Here is an 18,077-nt window from a genome sequence, read left to right as displayed (position 1 = left end):
TAATAAATGACCATTTCTAAAGAAAAATGACTGATGGTTTTGTCAATTAATTTTCTAGTTAACTTTCTATTGCTGTGATAAAACACCACGGCCAAAAGCAACCTGGGGAAGAAAGTATTCATTTCATTTACACTTTCAGGTACTATTAGGCCCTGAGAAAGTCAAAACAACTATTCAAGCATGACAGCACTCTAAAGGCAAGGACTGAAGCAGAAACTGTGAAAAAGCATGCTTACTGCTTTTTCTTCATCTTGCTCAGCCTGCTTCCTTAGCCAACCCGGGAACACTTGCCCTCAAATGACACTGCCCACCATGGACTGGGCCCCCTTACATCAATCATTAATCAAGAAAATAACCTACAAGTTAAGGCTCACTCTATGAGTTGGAACCCATACCTGACAAAGATCAGGTAGTCATAAACCTGGAGCTAGATAGGTCATGGGACTAGAAACTATTGTTCAGCTAAAGCAGTATAGCAATATAATGACACTCATGAGTCATCACTAAAGAAGCTTCTACCTGCAGTGTAAGGGAACACATACAGAGTCCCACAACCAGCAAATGTGCCAAGTGACAAACCTTGAAACACTCCGTACTAACTGGTATGTCTTCATCAAACTCCTCCCTTCGTGGCTCGGAAAAAAGGTTCTAAGAGTCAGTGCGGATGTAAGACACCAAGGGAACAATGCCTTCCTGATACAACAGGACTGATACATGTGTGAATTTACAGAGACAGTGGCACCATGCTCAGAGTCTGCACACTTCCAAGCCAGGTAGGACCACAGGGCTATCAGGAGGAAGTGGACATGATCTCCCATCCCTAACCCAGAAGGTATGTCTAACTAACTGGTAACTGCTCACAAAGGAAAACTCAGTTTTCTCCAGTGGAGTTTCTTTGGAAATAGAAGTCACAGTCAGGGCCATGCCCCATGATCAGCTATAAATAGCCAACTGGTAACAAACTCAATGGGATTTTGGGAGATATTTTGTCTTGTAATGGTGTCTGAGCATTTCCTTTTAGTCTACATACCTTTTGCTTATATATTATGCTTTCTGATTTTGTATTTTTTTTTTTTTGGTTTCCTGTGTGAGTGTGTGTGTGTGTGTGTGTGTGTGTGTGTGTGTGTGTGTGTGTGTGTGTGTTTCAATGTGTGCGTGTGCGTCTCATGCTTTTTCTTTATTCTTTTTTTCCCCTTTGTCTCTATTTGGCACTGTTCTAGTTTGCTTGTTTTTGCCTGTTTGTTTTCTAAAGAGAGAAAGAAGGCATGGAGTGGGGAGGTGGTGAGGCTCTGGGAAGGGATGGGGTAGGGAAACTGATTATAATATATTGTATTTTTTCATTGCAACTATTTTCAATTAAAAAAGAAGGAAAAAAAAGGCTGCATAAACTTGCCTACAGGAGGAATTTTCTCAACTGAGTGTTCCTCTACCCAAATTCCTCTAGCTTATGTCAAGTCAAGACAATTAGTTTACTGAATATAAGGACCACAGTATAACAAAATACTTGTCACATACTATTAAGATCTAATATGCTAAAAAGCAAAACATAATGTATGCTAAATACACACTTAAATATTATTGTAGGATACTTTCTTAAAGCTAGAAAAGAGAACCTACATTCAATAATTTTCCCTTCACTTCTCTCTGCCTTACCTTATGTACATTACATATAACAGGAGGTAAGTGGTTAATGGTTCCAAACAGAATCCTTTATAATAAACACATGCATGGAAACTTTTACAAACAAGAGTCAAAAAATGGTATCTATCAAACTTTGAAAACACACTAAAGACAACGTAAGTATCAATCAAGCATCTATCTTGTAAGTGGTGAGCTTCTCATACCTGGGATGTTGTATAGAAAGTCCCAGAGCTGCTCCTCCTCCATGTAGCTCATGAAAACATTTCCAAATGAAGGTGGAGACAAGTGGCAATGGTACAGAACTTTAAAGATGGCTTCCACCACACCACAGCCTTCCTTCTGGTCTTTTTCTATGTCAGTAGCTTGTTCTTTAAAAGAGTGAAAATGTGGTGATCAGTGGATATGATCATCATCTTATCACTTCCCTTAGCATTGTCCTATGACACACACTTATTCACTATTTGCTCTTGAGAAACAGTAACCCTTGAGGGTTACAATCATTCAATTTTACGGTTTCAGATGTACTTGTTTGAAAAGTTGTCTGTGACAAGGACCACAAGGGCATCATTTCACGAGGTGAGGCAAGTGTTCCAGTATTCTATAATTCTTTCTCCCTTAAGGAAATATTTTTGTTTATATTCCTCATTTATGCATACCCAAGACATATTTTTAAAGTCTAGATAGCGCAGAAAAACTAAAAGTCTACCAGGAAAAAATTCACTTGTTCTTTGAATCATGCAGTCAATTCTGAAAGATAGACTTTCCTAAGTATTTCCTAAATACATTGACACATTTCAGAATGAAGCAAATTTTCAATTAGTTCTTTGATTAGACCTAATGAGTAATTATACAACAGTAAAGCTATTTCAATTGCATTTGTCATCTCTCCTCTGGCTCCATTATGGCTTCCTTTAAAGATCAGTAATCAGAATATAGACATCACTGAATTTACAGGGTACATGGAATTATGAAAGCATTCCTATTTTCTTGTATAATATACAGAAAATCAGAATAAAAATGTATACTGAGTTAAAGATGATATCAACTCATGTCTCTTAATATTTTAATATCTTCTGTTAATATAGTCTAGGGTCATTGGGAAAGAATACATTTCCTTATTCTTGATCATTTGTAAACATGACATTTTTTATTTTATAATTTTACTTCCCAGATTTGCTTTTAAGAACCCACTCTTATCTGGAAATTAAAAAGCAATATCATAGACTTTATGCAGAGAGCACATGCTAGGTTTTCTTTATAATAACAGTTTTAACTAAATTAACTAAATTTATTCTTATTTAACTAGTCATTGTCCATACCAACCTTCTGGAGATACTGGCACATGGGGAAAATATAAACAATCATTACTAAGTTACTAGGTTAATTCCTACTAGCCCACATTCTTTTTCTTTAGTCATACTCAGAGTGACTGTGCACACATGGCTAAGGTGCCTTAGCCATAAATATTGCAATGGGGGAAGGGAGAAATTGCTCCTGCTTCCTGTAGTTCCTGCTTCTCTTCCAAATGCAGGTCTAGTTCTTTCTCTCCTTGCCTCCTGCCCCACCTTTACCTTCTTCTGCCTTTGGGAAAGACATTGACTTATCTATTTATGTAATTCTTTAGGTATGACTTTATGATGCCTTCAACAGTGAAAGAAATGGAAACCGATGAAATCGGATCAGTAGGCAGAAGTAGGAGGTGAAGTAGGAGTGAAATCAACCAGCCTGGCCCACAGAGCAAGCCCTTGTCAAAAAAGAAAATAAAAGAAAAAAATCAAATAAATAAATAGTGAACTCTACCTAAAGCATCAATGTGCAAACAGATATCATTCACTTTGTCATTTGCAACCAATAATTTTACTAAAGAGCATCCTCCAATGTGACACCATCTACCTTACCTGTCCCTCTCCTTGTCTCCCACAGTCAATCACTGTGGTAGCTTCTCCATACTTCTCTTCCTCCACACTAGGGAAGAAGTTTCAGGCTAGGAACTGAGCATGGTTGAACTGATGCAGGGTTTTGTTTGGTTTGTTTGTTTGTTTTTTCTTTCCTTTTGTGGTATACCTGACTGTGAGGACCTCACTTTTGACCACAGTTTTCTTTTGATTAAGACAGACTTTGCAAAGGCAAGACAACTTGGTTTTTCAGGCTACATGGTGCTCTAGAAAGCCGGTCAGAGGGAAGCTGGAGAGTAAGGGGACTGGGATCAGTACTTCAGGGTTGGCACTGTTAGAGTCATCACCCAGTACCTACCAGTAATGATACCCAGTAATAAAGCTGATTCTTTAAGTTGCATTTCTTTTATCAATATTTGATACATGAAAATGAATATAAAATTTTAAAGCAAACCATTTTTGGATAACACTTGAAGAGAGGGTATTTTCACTGTGGACACCATTTCAACTCCTCTTAAACAATGAACTTGTTAGTGCTTGAAAAGAAGATTTGTGTCAGGCAAATAACTACCAAGCCAGGGGACTTTTTATTGCTAACACAGATTTACACCTCCATTGCACACTGGCATTTTCTCTACAAGGCTGTATACCTTTTACTTTCTACAAGATGTTAGTGAAAAGTTCTTGCCGATTCACTGAGGGATTTAGCAGCAATATTACAGGAGAGTGTGCCATGTGCTGAGGGATGATGAACGACAAGACACTAACAGGACCACCAGAGAAAAGAGGCTAGAGGACTCACTTTGGACACAGATGTTAGGTAAAAAATATAAGAAGAGAATATGCAGCATTCAGAACAAGAAAAACCCCAAAGAGTAGACCAATAAACTTGCCATTGGAGGGGGAAGTCAATATCACATAAACATAAGTGTCACAAACAGTGTTCACTATGAGAAACAACAAAGGAAATTTTGAAAACTAGTTGAGTAATACTATACTTAACACTCATCCCATGGGTCATGTCCTCATTCTCTATCCTGTCTCAGAACAACACTCCATGTCCTAATTGTAGCTGAAATTCTCTGATTTCTACAGTGTCCTTCCCACTCTTCACCCCTGGAAAGTAAGCTATAAGAGGGCCATATCTAAGAACTCATACTGACAATTACATTTACAGCCTACAACAGTGCCTGATACTACCTGATGCCCTCTAAATACTAGTCTAGTAGAGAACCCAGTCAAAAAAATGAAGTGGCTCATTTCCAGACACTCACCCTTTCTAAGAAGACTCATCCCCTAAAGTAGTGTGTTATCTTTTAAATTCATCTGAAACAATAGACTTTTGGGAAATAATGGCTCTTCTTTCCTTTAACAAAGGACCACTTGAAAAATGAAGTGGAAAAATTATCCAATTTCTCTGTATCTGTTTCCACATTTGCAAAATGGTCCTAATAACTCAACAGCCATAAATGAACTGATATGTTAAATCACACTGAGTTGCTTAGGGGAAACATGCTGCAAAAATTCATAATAGGATCACTTACAGTCTGACGTCCAATCCCATTACATATTAATGTAGAAGTACATTAACTACCAAAGAAGACTATGTTCTTGTAGTCATATTAGACATTTTAAGTACCATTAAAAAGATTGAATGTAAAATATTTCAGTCATTATCAAGCAAGATTAGATGTGATTCTCTGTGTGTGAATTATCCTAGCAAAATCCAAAATACTGACTATTTGTGAAGGCTCTCAAAGAGTAGTAATAGAAATTGAAATAATTTATTTTACCTAGTTCTTGTCTGCATGATGGCTACTAGGGAAATACCTTGCCAAGCACACAGACATCCAAAAGAAGGAAAACTTCATCTTCTATAAGACATTATTTTATGGTGGTAGTTGGTAACCTCTCTACTGTGTTTTCCAGAGATCAAACTCAGATCAAGTCTTTAGGCTTTTAGAGGAAGTACTTTTACCTGCTGGAATGTTTTGCAAGAGAAGCAAGTGTTCTTAGCCAATGAATCATCTCTTCAGGCATTCAATAAAAAAAATTATTAAAGCACATTATATCTGCAAAGTATGTAGACTGAATTTGGACAGAAAATGGAAATAAAATGGTGGGCTGTCTCTGACCTTTGCACCTCACAGTGGCCTTGATGGCAAGGATGTAGTTCTACTTTTTAGAAGACTTGGTTTACGCAACACATTTTACTGTTCACTTTTTAAAACTCGTTATCTTCTGACTTTGAGTGAAAATAGTTATTTCTCTATATGTTGTGCTGATTGTTTTCAGATAAAACAGTTTTAACTAAAAGCTGAAGACATGATTCACATTTTAAGATCCTTGTGACTTTATACTGCATGCTTATTAAGAAAACTTTTGTGCCAAGTATATTGTATTTGAAACAATGCAAAGCATATATATATAGACACACACAAACACACACATATGTCTATCTATCTGATTTCAGTATAACTTTACCCAAGCCAACTTGAAATTAAATTTTATTAATTAAACCAAAAATAAATTATTTATGAAGGAAATCTGACTCAAGAAGTCAAGAATTATGTTGTTTAATTAATAATAAATTTTTGCTTTCATAAGCATATGATAAACATGTAATTCTTTAAAAATTAGTACAAACTTACTTTTATAATTTTTTTGAGACAGAGATTCTCTGTGTAGCTCTAGCTATCCTGGAACTCACTCTGTAGAGCAGGCTGGCCTTGAACTCACAGAAATCTACCTACCTCTGACTCCCTGAGTTCTGGGATTAAAGGCATGCACCAACCACTGTCTGGCCAAATTTACTTTTATAAACATCATTACAATAGATAATAACATTTCATGAGTAATCTGTTTCTAACTTAAAATGACAATATTTCTATAGGAGATTAATATAGTGGTTGCTCAACTAACTGGTGATTTTTGTCACTTCATGTTCAAGAATCTAGGAAACTTAAATATGGGAGAACACCAAAGATATCACACCAAGTAGTCGGTCTTTATAATAGTGTTCTCTGTACTTGAGCAGTTCATCAAACACACTAATGTTTTCTTTTAAGAACCATGCCTGACAGTCTATGGGGCCTCTGGAAATGGATCAGTATTTACCCCTATTACATGAATGGACTTTGGGAGCCCATTCCACATAGAGGGATATTCACTCAGCCTAGACACATAGCAGAGGGCCTGGGCCCTGCTCCAAATGCTATGACAGACTTTGAAGACTCCCCATGGAAGGCTTCACCCTCCCTGAGGAGCAGAAAGGGGATGAGATGGGGGTTGGTGGGTTGGTGGGGGGAACAGAGGAGGTTAAGAGGATGAAGGAACTGGGATTGACATGTAAAACAAGCTTGTTTCAAATTTAAATAAAAAACATAAAACAACAACAACAACAAAAAAACAAACAAAAAACAAAAACAAAACAAAACCCATGCCTGAGACTTCTCTTCCAAATAGCATCCTGTGATACATGCAAGGAAGGGGCCATCAGTTTTGATAAAAGAAGTATGGATTTGTGTAAAGAATCCAGTTTACTATTCATAAGTATATTTGCTTTTCCTTTACTAAGTTGTTGTCAATAATGTAGGAAAAATGTGAGCTCTGATTTTTATAAATCATTCTACATCTGGAGAACTTTATCAATAGGAGACTATTTCTTCTAAGGAACAATGTTCTTGGATTTCAATGATTATATCAAAGTAACTCTGAAATTTGACAAATATTATCCATGTCATTTAGCCACCTTGTCTGAAAGGTCAGAATACATACAGGAAGGAAATCTATAAGAAATCACCAAATAACAAGGGAGAAAGATCCCCAACTGAACAACTTTTGTCACCAAATGAAGTTTCCAGTACCAGGAATGGGTTACATCTAATCAAAGTGCTGCCCACAGAGGTCTCATAAGAACACCCACAAACAACCCAAATTGCTCTCCACAATCTGATAGTGAGACCCTATTGCTGAAGACAACACCAACATAACTCATTGGATACAGAGAAGTTGAGCTGGTGGCTACATAGAACTTCCATCGCTACTGACTAATGTTCATGGTACTGGGAGAAAGGTAGACACTAACCAAATTACAAACCCTTCAATCTAAAATAATGACATGGCGGCAATATGTGCTAGTGCAATAGTGACACAAAGCTTATGAGAGTAACCGAAGGATTTCTAATTGGATTTAAGGCCCACTCCATGGGATGGAACCCCTTCCTGACACTGCTTGGGTATCCAAGAACCTGGGAGTGAAAAGTCCAAGGATATAGGGGGAAATCAAATAATACTACTGTTCTTCAGAGGAAACACAGCAATGAAATGACTCCTAATGGCATTCTGATATTCTCAGAGGTAAGTGTCCTGCTCCGCCATCATCAGAGAAGCTTTCTTCTGCAGTAGATGGGAATAAATTCAAATACACAACCATACAATGGGAAGAGAGTGAGAGGCCTTGGAACACTCAGTCATAAATGGGATGTCTCCATCAAATCCCTCCCCTCAGGGTTCAGGGAGCCCTGCAGAAGAGGACACAGCAGAAGTGCAAGAGCCAGAGGAGATGGAGGACACAAGCTGAGCCTTCATCTAATTATTCTTTATCAATAAAAACTCAGGAGTCAGGTATCAGAATGAGAACCTGAATGAGCAGAGACACAGCAGGCAGACCTCCTCTCTCTCTACTTCCTTGATCTGAAAAGAGCAAAGAATCACTCTAAGCCCCACCCTACTACTTCCTTTGTCTCTCTATATGCCCTCAGTCCTCCAAATCCTCTGTGGGTAATTTTGGTGAGCTAGTAGTTGCATCTGCCCTCTGATTCAAAGTAAAATTTATTGGCACTTTTGGTAATGTGAGAGTGGGATTTGATTATATAAAGAACAAAGAGGCCATTTCCTTGGCTTGCTGCCAAGAGATAGAAAAATCTTTCCTCAAACTTTTGCTATTAAATGCTGTTTCTCATGAAATTCTGAGGCTTCTAGCACATTTCCTACCAATCAATTTCGTCATTACCTTGTGCTAAAGGCTGTAATGATCCTGATGTGTGTCATATATAAATGATGATTTCTATTTCACATTATTTCATGTAATTGAGTAAATACCAAAGTTAATTCTGAACAATCTGGGATAATTTCAGAGGTTTCAACATTTAAAACAACTATTTCAGCATACTAACAATCAGTAACTATATTAAGAAGTCCTGGAACATCTAATAATACTATGAAAATAGCATATAATTCTGACTTTTGAACAGAATTATATGGGGTTTGAGCCGCTTTACTTAAATTTCCTAACTTATAACCTGCCTTTCCTGATTTATTTGCTTCAGTATAGAATGTAGGTGCTCCACAAATTAGTGTTTCTCATAAAATGTGAGGAAGAATCAAAATAGTTCTTTTTATAAACTGCAGTCTCTTGTTTTTGGAATGTGTGTTGCTAATTTTTTCTAAGAAATTACTGCAAGCCCTTTGCCAATGTTCATTTCTGCCCATAATGAGGTAACTTCAATATTAGTAAAATGCACCACAAATTCTGTTGGTTCTACTCCTATTGACTGATGAAGTCTCAACTTTCCTTTCAGAATCAATTCAGAAATTTTTTCACATATGTCTTTTTTTTAACTCTGTATGATAAAAATATCCATTCTAAGAAATTATCTTCTCTTTGCATAAGAATTCTTGTGGAAGAATGCATGGAGGTAAAATAACCAGAATGCAATCAAGCATGGGACCAAATGCCTCATATGTATATCCTGTAATTTATTTTCCACCACAGCCAATTCTCCCTCAGCTTCAGCTGATAATTTTATTGGACTACTTAAGTCCTTATCACCTTGTGAGTACTGAAATAAATTACTTATTGACTAGTTAATATAATTGTGGGTTGTAACCAGTTAATATCTCACAGAAATTTTTGAAAATCATTAAGTGTTTGTAATTGATCTTTCCAGATTTTACTTTCTGTGGTTAAATTTTCTGTAAACCTATCTTATATCCTAGGTAATTAATTGGATCTCCTCTTGTATTTTTTCAGGATTAATTTGTAATTTCCAATAAGAGAAATTTTTCTTTACTTCCTCAAACATTTTTTTCTAAAGTGTCGGCATCTGAATCAGCTAGTAAAATATCATTCACATAATGGTAAGATGTAGATTAAGGAAACTGTTCACAAATTACTTTCAATGTTTTTTTTTTCCTTCAAAATATTGACAAATGGGAGGGCTCTCTAACCTCCCTCATGGAAGAATTTTCCAGTAATGTCTTCTAACAGGCTGGGAATTACATACGTAGTCACTGTGAAGGTAAATTTTTCTTTATCCTGTTCTTGTAAAGATACAGTTTTTAAAAAGGAGTCTTTAAAATCAATTACTATAATATGCCATGCTTTAGATGATAAAGAAGTCACAGGAACTCCCAGTTGTAAAGAGCCAATTGCCTGAATAACCTTATTTATGGCTCCTAATCTGTTAACAGTCTCAATTTTTCAGATTTCTTGTTAATGTCAAATACAGGAGAATTCCAAGGACTAGTCAATATGTTGAACATTTAGCTGTTCCTGTACCAGTTGTTCTTTAATTTTTCTTACAACCAGACAAGTTTTAACCATTTTAAAGATGTGGCTGTTGATACCTTTGAAAGATCAGCAGCTGTTGTGCCTTGCTTATATACAACCTGAATGGTTGGTGACTATTCTTGATAATACCTTTTAATATATTTCTCAGACGCATACTTTAGTTTATGGTTTACTTCTGAAATTGGAGAAATGTTAACCTGGATTTTCCATTGCTCTAACAAATTGTATCCCCATAAATTTACTGCAATGTTAGCTACATATGGCTTTAATTTTCCTATCTGTCCTTCTGGCCCTATATACTTGACAGACCTATTACTTTGGTTTACATGAGATAAAGTTCTAACACCCAGAAGCTGAATATTTACCTAGTGAAGAGATCAATCTGAATACCAAGATGTTAGAGAAATTGTTACATCCTTGCCTGTGTTTAGAAAACATTCAACAATGATATTTACTCATATTTTTAGCTTTGGCCTTTGATCATTTATAGAAGTTTGCCACACTTGTTTTATTGTCTCTCCTGAAAACTTTGTTTTATCTACTGAAGCTATTGTATCATTCAAAGCAGTATTGTTTTTAACAATGTGTATTGTTTGTTTTGTTAATTTTTTTTCTTGGTGGAAGAGTTTCTTCAATGCTGACAGAGAATGATTAAACCAATCTGATATTGAGGCCTGTAAGAGGCCCCATAAGGCATTTTCCAATGGCAAAGGGTCTCACTTTCGGATGTGATATCATCTATTTACAGCTTATGTCAATCTTAGAAAGAAAGAAAGAAAGAAAGAAAGAAAGAAAGAAAGAAAGAAAGGAAGGGAGGAAGGAAGGAAGGAAGGAAGGAAGGAAGAAAGGAAAGAAAGAAATCAGCGAGTTGGTCTCTGGAAATTCTATACCTATAGCCCTATGTCATTGTTCTATGACCTAGCTTCCCTCTTTCTACCATTATTGCCATGATGACTGAGGACCAGCTTCCAATACTGTAGTAACTAAATCTTTCCAGTCTTGAGAAATAATTCTGTTCCAAATTGCCCATGAATTTAACACCTTTTTCAAAAAGGTGAATGCATATGATATAAAACTGTTGCTTTCTTCTCTTCAAATAAAACATTTCTCCCAGGTAACTTGAGGGTACCTATGACTGTAGTTGTTTATTTTTCTCTTTTACTCTTTTGGCTCTTTGGTCTTTGGGGGCCCACTACCCAGCTCCCAAATAAATCACAGGGAGGCTTAATCGTTTTTATGAATTGCCACCCTTAGCTTGGCTTATTTCTAGTCAGTTTTTCTTACCTTAAATTATCCCATCTGCCTTTTGCCTATGAAATTTATCTTTCTCTATACAATATACCTTTCTTTACTTCTTACTACATGCCTGCCTGTGTAGATGGATGGGCTGGCCCTTAATGCCCCCCCCCCCCCGCAGTCTTCTTTTTGTGTCTTTGATCGCCCCTCCCACATTTCTCTTTCTATTTATTCTCTCTACTGCCAGCCCCGCCTATCCTTTCTCCTACCTTGCTATTGGATGTTCAGCTCTTTATTAGACCAATCAGATGTTTTAGACAGGCAAACACAGCTTCACAGAGTTAAACAAATGCAACATAGAAAAATGTAACACATCTTTATATGACTAAACAAATGTTACCTTCAGGACAAACGAACATAACACATCTCAAAATAATATACCACAACACTCTATGGCTAATTTTGGTCAGCTAGTATCTAGCTCCACCCTCTAATTCAAAGTAAACTTTATTGGCAGTCTTGGGATCAAAATATCCCAAAACAACAAGCAAACAAGAACCAAATGAAAACATTAACTCACAGAGACTATGGCAGCATCCAGAGGGCCTACAGGAGTATGAGCAAGGTGGAGTACCAGCGCAGAGGTGAGAGGGGAGCACAGTCCCCACCCCTAGTCTAGAAGCTATCTCCAATTGATAACCACTCACAAGTGAAAAATTACAGTTTTATTCAACAGAGTTTCACTGAGGATACAAGCCATTCTTAAAGGCAGGCACCATGCTGAGAAGTAGATGGCCAATACAAAATGAACTCAATAGGATTCTACGAGGTTTTCTGTCACATATCATAGCTTAGAGGTCTTTTGCATATAGATTATGGCTTTGGTTTTGAGTTTTATGGAATTCCTGTGTGTGAGCACCTGTGTTTTTATGAATGTATATGAGTGAGTGTGTCTAGACACATCTTTTGTGCTTTTTTCCTTTGGCTTTTCTCTTCTGTTTATTTCATCCTATTATGATTTGTTTGGTTTGGTTTATCTGACTTTATTATTAATCTTTATATACTTGTTTGTTTTCTAAGAAGAGACAGAAAGAGTGTGGATCCAAATAGGAGGGGAGGTGGGAAGGTTCTTGAAGGAGTTGGGAGAGGAGAAGCTCTAATCATAATATATTGTATGAAAAAAATCTATTTCCTATAAAAGAAAAATAGAAAAAAGAATTTCAAAGTTATACTCATAAGCAGAATAAAATATGATTGAAACTCTGGCAATGAATTTAAAAAAATGAGAATGCTCCAGTCACAAACAGCACAGCCTTTGCATATAAACTATACCTGTCACTTCATATATGTCAATCATATCTAGGTAATTAATTCCTAATAAGTTAACTACCAGGTAAATACTTGGTATAACTTATTACTTAAGGAACAATAACAAGGAAAAAGCTTGTCCTGAAACATCATTCTTCCCTCAAATAATTACTATCTACATACTGTTCTTGCAAATACAGAAAGCCAACGATATTTATTTCAGTGTTCCTATTTTTAACACTAAGATAACAATAGCTTTGGTTTATTAGCTTTTTGTGGTAAGAAAATCAACTTCAAGGATGAGAGATGTATTGTGGCTCATAGTTTCCATTCATAATTGTTTTAGCCCTCAAGGTCCTTACATCAAGGACTCAGTCCCTTAAAATGAGTCCTGCTTCTTAGGATATCATCACTTGACAATAGTCCATCAAGATAGGCAACCTTCAGTGTATCCCATTAATGATGGCAGAGTCTTCCTAACCCAATCATTTAACAACACCCCCAGCTCTGAAATTTTCTGTATTGTGGACAGTGTCTTAGCATGTGAGCCTTTATTGTCATTGCAGATCCAAGCCATGACAAGTAAATACTTCAAAAGGATCTAAGAATAAAGTTATATAATAAATGTAAAGTGTCTAGAAATCACATGACACATATTATATACATTATTATAACATATTATATGCAAAACGTTGATTGAGCTTTAGTTTCTTCGAGGAGAATCAAGCTACAGTCTGAAGCTAAAATGTTGCTTTCAAGTGAACTTTGTGAGATTCCAGGACCAAAAAGCAGTGTTCAAAGGCTGAAAGAAAATCCAGCCTTATGGTTTGGGAGAGGGATGACCTCCATGCCTCTGTATAGCAATGGGCTGAGCTTTGACTATCCATGACATAGTAGTTGTGACCCTGTTGCAGTACTAGAGGAAGGAGATGTGCTGAAGGCATGTGGTCCTCTCTGGTCTATCAGGCTCACCAGTTTTGTAAAATTTAACAGGCATGCAGGCACACACCATTAAAGCTGACCTTTAGATACACAAAACACTTCAATTCTATACTCATTATAAGAAATATGGAGCATCTATCAAATACTGTAAAACATGTTGTTGGGGCAAGAAACTCAAATCTTTCTACATTCTCCACCTGATAAGACTTTTATGCAAACATATTAACCCCATCACACAAGTAAAATCTTTGCCAGGAATTTGATAGTTTGAAATAAGGACCCTTCTCCCCTTCCTTCTTCATGTCCTGTTCTCCCTTTCAATGTGCCAGTTGAGTAGGACTGTGAGGTTGGAGCCCAGCCAATGAGAAAAGGACAGTCACCAAGTGATTTAGAATAAAAACCAAGGGCACTTCCTGTCTCTGTGTGTTACTCTTCTTAGCACACTGGGGATAATGTTTGCCTTATCCAGAAACTTCAATTGGTCTCTTTCTTTGCAACCCAAAACTGATTTTTATATTCATTTTTTTCTTGAACAAGTCTTTAATGAAAACTGCCTCTGTGACAGAGCCTGCTGACAACCTGAGAGCCAGATGCTTTCCTTCCTTGTGGAAAATACTGCTTCACGGTCTTGTGGGTAAATGTACATTTTTTCTAGCCTTTGTCTCAGGTTTCCTATAAATTACAACTTGGCCACAGGTATGGAGTAGGTAAAATTAGATTCTATCTCTCCCTACCCATTTGGCCATACTGTAAATGGGTTAATTTTCTTTTATCAATTTCTGTTTTCTAATTTCTTTTTAAAACTGTGGAAAGTAAGGTAGTGAGTTTATGTATCTAAGTGCTTATTTTGAAAGTCATAGGAGAAAAGCAATATTCTCCTGAGAGATACCTCTTATGGTGGCTTTTGGGAAATGATTAGGAAGGTAGACAAGGGATGGATTTGGGAAACTGGTCTTAGGAGTTGCTGGATATGTTTTCTCAGTATGCTGCCATCTTTGACTGTCAGCTTTATTACATCTGAAAGGAACTAAAATCAAGAGGCTGGGCATACTTGTGAGGATTTTTTTTCTTAATTAAATCATTCTAATCTAGATGTTTCAGGTGGGATGATCCACCTCAAATCCAGACCTCCTCTTCTGCTGGTAGGACATGGAAGAAGGAAGCTTGCTGTCCCCTAACTATCAAGTCCATTCCTTCATTGGTTTGGGCCTACTTCTTTGGGAATAGGTCATACCCAGTCTCATGGATTGAACAACTAGTGGACTCTAGGACCTTCTACTCATTGGCAGACATTGTTAAGTCTAACAGCTGAGACACACTCTTTAAACTATTCTAATAAATTCCCTTTCTATATATAGAGAGATATATTCTATAGGTGTTGTTCCTCTAGAATCTTGACTTATAAACTAGGTATCTATCTGGAGGCTTGAAGGTCACTGGAAGGAACTGAAACTATACTACTGATTACTGACTAAGAGAATGAAAGAAGGGAGCATATCTCTGGTCCCATTGTGAGCTGTCCAGATGTAAGATTCCTACCTAGAAATCAAGTTGAAAGCCCTGATATTAACCCACATAACTACTAACACCTGGATTTTGACAAAGAAGCTAAAAATATACAATGGAAAAAAGAAAGCATCTTCGACAAATGCTGCTAGCATAACTGGATGCTGCCATGTAGAAGACTGCAGATAGATCCATATCTATTGCCATGCACAAAACTTAAGTCCAAATGGATTACAGAACTCAACATAAATTCAGCCACACTGAACCTCTTAGAAGAGAAAGTGGGAGGTACCCTTGAACAAATTGGCACAGGAGACTGCTTCTTGAACACAACACCAGTAGCACAGACACTGAGATCAACAATTAATAAATGGGACCTCCTGAAACTGAGAAGATTCTGTAAAGCAAAGGACATAGTCAACAAGACAAAATGACAGCCCACAGAAAGGGAAAAGATCTCCACCAACCCCAAATCTGACAGCGGGCTGATCTCCAAAATATACAAAGAACTCAAGAAACTAGTTACCAAAACTCCAACTAATCCAATTGAAAAGTAGGGTATATACCCAAAAGACGTACATTCATACAACAAGGGCATCTGTCCAACTATGTTCATAGCAGCATTATTTGTAATAGCCAGAACCTGGAAGCAAACTAAATGCCCATCAACTGAAGAATGGCTGGAGAAAATGTGGTACATTCACACAATAGAGTACTACTCAGCAAGAGAAAACAGTGGAATCTTGAAATTCACAAGCAAATAGATAGAACTAGAAGAAGCCATGCGGAGTGAGGCAACCCAGTCACACACACACACACACACACACACACACACACACACAAAAAAAAAAACCAAATATGGCATGTACACATTCATATATGGAATTTAGACATAGAGCAAAGGATTACCAGCCTACATTCTATACCTCCAGAAAAGCTAGGAAACAAGGAGGACCTGAAGAGAGACAGACATGCTCTCCTGGAGACGGGGAAAGGGACAAGATCTCCTGAGCAAATTTGGAGCATTCGGGAAGGAGAGAGGGAGTTAGGAGAAAGTGAAGGAGAGCAGAAGAGAGAGGAGAACATGAGGGAGCAGGAAGATTGAGTAGGGGAAAGAACAGAGGAGAGCAAGAAAAGAGATACCATAATAGAGGGAGCCATTATAGGTTTAAAGAGAAATCTGGCACTAGGGAAAAGTCTGAAGATTTACAAAGATGACCTCAACTAAAAATCTCAGCAATAGTGGAGAGTCTACCTTAAATGCCCTTCCCTGATAATGAGATTGATTACCACCTTATAAGCCATCCTAGAGCTTTCACACAGTAGTTGATGAGGGCAGAGGCAGACACCCACAGCTAAAACTGAGGTGAACTCCTGGAATCCAGTTGTGGAGAGGGAGGAGTGATGAGCAAAGGGGTCAAGACCAGGCTGGAGAAACCCACAGAGACAGCTGACCCCTAGTCTGATAGCTGGGAAACCAGCATAGAACCACTCCATATCCCCTGAATGTGGGTGTTATGAGGACTTGGCAGTCTATGGGGCCTCTGGAAGTGGATCAGTATTTATCCCTAGTGTATTGGACTTTCAGAACCCATTCCACATACAGGGATACTCTCATAGCCTAGACACATGGGGGAGGGCCTAGGCCTTGCTCCAAATGATATGACAGACTTTGAAGATCCCTGATGCATGGCCTCGCCCTCCCTGGGGAGCAGAAAGGGGATGGAGGTTGTGGGGAACATGGAAGGAGGAGAGGAAGAGAGAACTGGGTTTGACATATAAAACAAGTTTGCTTCAAATCTAATTTTGTTTTTTTGTTTTTTTGTTGTTTTTTTAAGGAAGGGGGGAAAAAGATTCCTACTTGGAAGCTCAATAACTAAGAACAACGAAACAATGACAATCCATTGCCCCTGTCCATGCCTTTAAGAGCAAATCCAAGTTAATCATTTGGACAGGAAGAAAATGCTCAGGGAAGCTATTCCAGAAAGTTTAGAAATAGTATAAAGACTACACAAAATGTAGACAAGTTCCACGGGACTCTTAGCCATTGCCCACTGAGACATCTTAAGAGCCTGACTTTAATCTGTAAGAGCTTTCCTAAATCATATTCAATGTATCTTGTCGAATTTTCTCAACAGAGATCACAAGTGTTTGACTGTAACTTCCAGCTAAACCGTTCATGATCCAGAAAACCGCATTCCTTCCTTTCTCCCCAACCCCACTCACTCAGAGAGTCTCCAGATAAAGGAAAGGCATCAAAAAGCCCCAGCTCCACAAATGGTGGCTACTGCACCTGGAGTTGCCAGTCACCCAAGTCCCAGCCTAAAGCACTGTTTTTGACCATACTTGGTCGCAATCCTGGCTGTTGCTGGACATATCATCTCTCACCTACAACCTATAACCTCTCCCTTCCTCTTTTCCCACCTCTCTCTCTCTCTCTCTGGCTTTTCGAGACAGAGTCTCTCTGTAGCTTTGGCACAGAGACACCAGGAACAGAGAGTGCTGGAACACATTCTGTAGACTAAGTGGGGCTCAAGGTCACAGGGATCCACCTGTCTCTGCCTTAGGACTGCAGCTAAATACCTGAGACTGTGGTATCCCTATCTTATGATGCAGTAAGATGGCAAACTAAGCCGTCTAGCAAAGGGCCTCTCCTTACCTAAGGTCTTACCTAACAGATACTGAGGAACTCATGTCTAAGCTCCTTGCTTTTACTAACATTACTAAGCTGTAGCTAGTTTGGTAAACTAAGTCTTCCAGAAAACTGGGCAAAGATCCCAGTCTCTTTGTGGACTGTGTTTATGAGTTAAAAGTCTCATCTTTATATTGAAAGAGCTCCAATTCAGAAACTGTTATTTTCTAAGGCTAAACTTAACAAGGATAAAGCTATAAAATCCTACCTTATAAGGCAAACAAGTTATAAAATCCCAATCTTCCAAGGCAAACAAGTTATAAAGTCCTAATCTTATAAAACA

At 37.7% G+C, this 18,077-nt stretch overlaps 1 protein-coding gene across 1 annotated transcript in view; it reads right to left on the bottom strand.

The window, feature by feature from the left end:
- The window catches only part of Kiaa0825 (KIAA0825 ortholog), a 404,739-nt gene that overhangs the window by 259,190 nt on the left and 127,472 nt on the right, over positions 1-18,077 (bottom strand). Inside the window, exon 14 of the mRNA XM_051182787.1 lies at positions 1,845-2,009. Within this exon, the coding sequence (XP_051038744.1) occupies positions 1,845-2,009 (165 nt within the window). The remainder of the gene's footprint in view (positions 1-1,844; positions 2,010-18,077) is intronic.

Source organism: Phodopus roborovskii, unplaced genomic scaffold, assembly GCF_943737965.1.
Source record: "Phodopus roborovskii unplaced genomic scaffold, PHOROB, whole genome shotgun sequence".
NCBI lineage: Eukaryota > Metazoa > Chordata > Mammalia > Rodentia > Cricetidae > Phodopus > Phodopus roborovskii.
This window is presented reverse-complemented; position numbering and strand designations above follow the sequence as displayed.